Source organism: Vombatus ursinus, unplaced genomic scaffold (genome assembly GCF_900497805.2).
Source record: "Vombatus ursinus unplaced genomic scaffold, bare-nosed wombat genome assembly UNPS02014299.1, whole genome shotgun sequence".
Classification (NCBI taxonomy): domain Eukaryota; kingdom Metazoa; phylum Chordata; class Mammalia; order Diprotodontia; family Vombatidae; genus Vombatus; species Vombatus ursinus.
In genome coordinates this window covers 1-5,808 of record NW_020954077.1, presented here as the reverse complement: position 1 = coordinate 5,808, position 5,808 = coordinate 1, and the positions used below count along the sequence as shown (strand labels likewise).

At 36.3% G+C, this 5,808-nt stretch overlaps 1 protein-coding gene across 1 annotated transcript; it reads left to right on the top strand.

Annotated features, from left to right (window-relative positions):
• The first annotated feature begins 2,072 nt into the window (after positions 1 to 2,072).
• On the top strand, positions 2,073 to 3,008 carry LOC114042212 (olfactory receptor 1030-like). The gene has a single exon (XM_027860873.1). It carries the CDS (start codon positions 2,073 to 2,075, stop codon positions 3,006 to 3,008), a length of 936 nt encoding a protein of 311 aa, XP_027716674.1.
• Positions 3,009 to 5,808: the final 2,800 nt, after the last annotated feature.

Sequence of the window (5,808 nt, the reverse complement as noted above, 5' to 3'; positions counted from 1 at the left end):
ACAAAACCAGAACAAGGGAGCTAATTGTTGCATTGTCCTCTTCCCTGGTCAGAACATGGCTAGAATATTGTGTCCAGTTCTGGGAATCATATTTTAAGAATGATATTTACAAAATGGTGTTTATCCAGGTGAAATGGTCATTCACATGGTAATGGGACAAGAATTGATGGAAGGAACTGAGGAAGAAAAGATGTGGGAAGCATGATAGTTGTTTTTAAGGATTTATAGGATTGCCTTCTAGAGGAAGAAGTAGAATTTTTTCTGCTTATACACCGAGGGTTGAACTAGGAACAATGCACAAAATTGTGATTTTTTTGCTTGATATAAGAGACATACTTCCTAAAAGGTATAACTGCCCATAACTGAAATGAGCTGCCCCGGTAAGTTATGGATTACCCTTGATTAAAGATCTTTAAATACAGCCTGGGTATTATAGAGGTGATTTTTCTGAGCTTTCTTCTGACTCAGAGATTTTATGAAGGAAATTGAATCTCAGAAACAAGGCTGTGGTACATAACACTTTCCTTCCTCCCTCCTTCTCCCTGTCACATTCTGAGTTTTATACAGTGCATAATATGAGAGGTTGGATTTAATGACCTCTAAGTTTCTTTCCAATTGTAAAATTCAGTGAGTCTCCATTTGAATACCACATGAAAATTCACCACTCATGGCAGTTGAAGGCTCATACAATTTCTAACAGAGAAGCAATCATAGCAACATAAACTGTGAAATGAATATCAGAGTTGAAATGGCTGTAGGTTCTAAGGAAGCAGGACTTATTTGAGGTGTTCAAAGTCCATTGCTGATTTTTACTTATTAGGGAAGTATAGTTAGTCCTGTAGGAAATAAAATTGTCAAACTCCCCTACTTACATGTCTTTACTCCTGACTGCAAAGTACTTGGAACTATCAGTTCACTTAATGCATACAATTTCATTATATGGCCCCAAATAAGTCCTGTCTAGGTCAAATTCTTTTTTTCTTTGCCCCTACCCCATGGCATAATACATTTGAGCCATGTTGTGTGTTGTAGGCATAAATGGCCTTGGATTTGGGGAAGAGGACAGTCTATGTACTGAGGTTGAAAGGACCAAGTTCAGGTAAGGAAACTACACTGATGAGTAACGTTTTGCCTTCTCTGTTGATGTTTACAGGAGGGCAGTCATGCAGAGAGATTCCCACAGATGTATTGTTAGACATGATCAAGTCTCTAGACTTTGATTGATAAACTAGACATTCCTACCCTAAGGGATTGGGGGTGGGAAGTAGTTACAAGAGAGCAAGTGAGTCAACATGGAGACCCAGAACACAGGGCCTAGGGAATAGTTCCTATGACTAATAACTTATGTAGGTTTATGAACAATTATTTTTATAATTCTATGAGCTAAATAGTACAAGTATCGTTTCCCAGATTTCATACATGAGGAACTGAGGCACAGAGAGGTGCCAGGTGATTTTTCTGGCTATCTAGCTAGTAAGTGAGTTTCACAACTCTCCTAATTCTAAGTCCAATGCTCTTTCCCTTAAACCACACTGCTTCTCCTTAATGTAATCCTTGATGAAGAGAAAAAGATTAGCCTTGTGGAGGAAGTTTGTTTCATCTTTTAAAATAGGAGTGGTTATTGATATGTTCCAAGAGATAGGAGAGGGAAGTTTGAGGAGTTCTCTTTGGATGCCCCTGATCTCAGTGAAATAAGAGACCAGATCATCTTTGGTGAATGTGGAGAATAGAGGCATGTTTAGAGGCCAGGATTTATGGAGGGAGAAGAAGAGTTAGTTCTACTTCTTATTAGCTGTGAGACTATTTGAAAGTCACAACTTTCTGAGTCTCAATATCCTCAGTATCAAAAAACTGAGATGTTAATATATCAATATCCTGCCTGCTTCACATGGTTACAATGAGAATGATGTGAGATAATGGATACAAAGTGATTTGTTATCATAAAGAGATACATACATATGACCTAATGGTATCTATGTGTTCTTCCAGTAGTCCTAGGTAGAGGAAAAAATAAATATAAAATGTGTTGTAGCCATAACTCTTCATATTCTTTCAGTAGACCCATAAGCAAGATGGAGAGTAGCAACCTCACTTCAGTGACTGAGTTCATCCTCCTTGGCCTCTCCAGCCGGTCTGAGCTCCAGGTTCTCCTCTTCCTGCTCTTCCTCATGGTCTACCTGATGATCTTGCTGGGGAACCTGCTCATTATGTTGCTGATATTGAGGGATTCACGCCTCCACACACCTATGTACTTCTTCCTCACTAATTTATCAAGTATAGAAGTCTGTTTCACATCCTGTGTGTTTCCACAGATGCTGGTACACTTTTTGTCAAAGAGAAAGTCCATCTCATACTCTTGCTGTGTTATACAGGTCTACACATTCCTGACCTTTGGCATTGCAGAATGCTATATCCTCTCAGTGATGGCCTATGACCGCTGTGTTGCCATTCGAGACCCTTTAAGGTACTCAGTCACAATGAGCTGGGGGATTTGTGGGAGGCTGGCTGCTGGGTCATGGTTGGGTGGTTTCATGTTATCCACAGTGGATACAGTTGCCACATTCCAGCTCTCCTTCTGCCAGGATAATGTTATCAATCATTTCTTGTGTGAAATGCCTGCCCTATTGCACCTCTCTTGTACTGACACAACCCATGCAGAGCTGATAATGCATGTCCTCTGCATCTTTACCCTTTTGTGCCCTATCACATTCATCATCCTTTCCTATGCACACATCATCATTGCTGTCCTGAGAATTCGCTCTACCCAGGGACGAAAGAAAGCCTTCTCTACTTGCTCTTCCCACCTTCTGGTTGTCACCCTATTTTTTGGGACTATAATGTCTCTTTACTTAAAGCCTAAGTCTCTGTCCTCTCCAGAATACAATAAAATTGTTTCAGTGTTTTATGTGGTTTTCACACCTGCCCTTAACCCTCTCATTTATAGCCTGAGGAATAAGGAGGTGAAAAGGGCCCTGAGAAAACTTTTTGGGAAACCTGAAAGTGCTTAATTCCATATATCTCATCCAAGAGTATATGTGAGGAAAACTTAGGCCCAATGAATCTCCTTTTTCTTCCACAATTTTTTTAAATTAAAAAAAATAGATTTTATTTTTTCCAATTACATTTAAAAACAAATTTTAAGATTTGTTTTCTAAAATTTTAATTTCAAATTCTCTCCCTCCATTTTATCCTTTCCTCCTCTTTGAGAAAGCAAGCAATTTGATATAGTTTATTCATGTGCAGTCATGCAAAATATTTTCCCATGTTAATCATGTTGTAAAAGAAAATAGACGCTAATAAAACCAACTAAAATAAAGAAAATAAAAAGTATGCTTCAATATGCATTCATACTCTATCAGGTCATTTTCTAGAATTGTATAGCATTTTTTCATCATAAGTTTTTCTGAATTGTCTTTGATCATTGTATTGCCAAGAATAGCTAAGTCATTTATAATGAATCATTTTCACAATATTGCTGTTATTGTGTCCAATGTTCTCCTGGTTCTGCTAATTTCACTTTGCATCAGTTCGTACAAGTCTTTTTAGGTTTCTCTGAAACCAGCCTGCCCATCATTTCTTATAGCACAATAGTATTCTATCACAATTATAAATCATAACTTGTTCAGCCATTCCCCAATTGATAGGCAATTTCTAATTCTTTGCCACAACCAAAAAAGAGCTGCTACTAATAGTTTCATACATATATGCTGCATTTTAATCCATTCTGCTATCTGCTTCCTTTTTATGGCTGAGTTCCTCACATTCATATGCACAGATATGATTACTGTGTGTTTCCCTCCTCATTTCTCCCCATTTCTTCTTTTTTCTCTGTCCTTTCACCCTGTCCCTCCTCAAAAGTCTATTTTACTTTTGATGCCACCCCCCCTCCCAACCTGCTCTCCCTTCTATTATCCACCACTCTCTTCTCCTCCTTCCTTCCTACTTCCTTGGAGGATAAGATAGATTTCTATATACAACTGACTGTGAATGTTATTCCATCTTTGAACTGGTTGTGTCGAGAATAAAGTTCAAGTATGACTCTCCATCACCCCATCTTTTCATCAGTATAAAAGCTCTTTTTAGTGCCTATTTTATGTGAAAAAATTTATCCCATTCTACCTCTCTTTTTCCCCCTTCTCCCAGTTCATCCCTTTTTCTCACCCCTTCATTTTATTTTTGACATCTTCGCATCATAGTAAATGTGTAATCATTTCCTTTGTCTATAAATACTCTGAACTCTCCTAAAAATGATAAGAATTTTAGGAGTTACAATTATCATCTTCCCATGTCAAAATGTAAATGGTTTAACTTTATTGGATTACTTATGATTTATTTCCTGTTTACCTTTATATGCTTTTCTTGAGTCTTGTATTTGAAGGTCAGACCATCCAGCTCTTGTCCTTTTATTAGGAATGCTTTAAAGTCCTCTATTTCACTAAGTATCCATTTTTTCCCTTGAGGATTATACTCAGTTTTATTGGGGAGCTGATTCTTAGTTCTCCTGCTTCCTTTGACCTTGAGAATATAATATTCTAAGCCCCTTAAGCCTTTATTTAAGAAGCTTTTAAGTTATCCTAACTGTGGCTTCATGATTTTTGAATTATTTCTTTCTGGCTGTTTGCAATATTTTCTTCTTGACCTGGTAACTTTGGAATTTGGCTATAATGTTCCTGGGAATTTACATTTTGGGATCTCTTTCAGGAGATGATAGTGGATTATTTTAATTTCTACTTTACCTTCTGGTTCTAGAATAGCAGAGCAGTTTTCTGTGATAATTTCTTGAAAGATGATTTCTGGCATCATTTTTGATCATGACTTTAAGGTAATTCAATAATTCTGAAATGGTCTCTACTGGAACAATTTTCCAAGTCAGTTGTTTTTCTAAAGAAATATTTCACATTTTCTTCTAATTATTCCTTCTTTTCATTTTGTTTTATTTCTTCTTACTGGCTCTGGGGTCATTAACTTTCACTTGTCCAATTAGAATTTTTAAGGAATTATTTTCTTCAGTGAGCTTTTGTATCATGTTTTCCTTTTGGCCAATTCTAATTTTTAAGACATCCTTTTCTTTAGTGAATTTTTGTACATCTTTTCCACGTGGCCAATTTTACTTTTTGAGGAGTTCTCTTCAGTGAATTTTTGTATATCTTTTTCCATTTGGCAAATTCTGCTTTTTAAGGAGTTCTTCCCTTCATTTTATTTTTGTCTACCTTTTACTATTTTGCATATTTTGGTTTTAAGGTGTTATTTTCTTCAGTATTTTTTGTCTTCTTTACCAAGATGTTGACTCTTTTTTATGATTTTCTTGCATTACTTTCATTTCTTTTCCAAATTGTCTCCTGCCTTTTATTGTGCAAAAACTCCATTTTCCATTAGTATCTCTGTTTGGCTTTGACTCCAAGGAACAACATGCTCTGCCCAGAAGAAATTGATCACCTCAAATCTCATAAACATGAAAAGGAAGGCTTGTAGTCCAAGCTTGCAACTTGGTAGCAAAGGGGCAGGGTCCAGAAAGTGAGTGATGTGGTAATACCAAAAGAAGCCTGAAAGTTCAAAGATGAATAAAAAACATAGAGTATAAAAAGGTAAATCAACAAAAATGATTCAAAACCATAACTAATCATGTCTAAGGTCTCAGATAGATTCTAAAAAAGTCTTTTAACAAATATTATAATTCAAAGGAAAGTGAACCAATTTGCTCTTATGAAATACAGGATCCTTTAACCCCACAAAAGAACACTTCAGAATAGTTTGAAAGAGAAAGGAAATTCATAAAAAAAGAAATTAAGATATAATTTAGAATGGAGA

Excerpts from the sequence above, each read along its gene's own strand:
- LOC114042212 (XM_027860873.1), top strand. The coding sequence starts at position 2,073 with ATGGAGAGTAGCAACCTCACTTCAGTGACTGAGTTCATCCTCCTTGGC.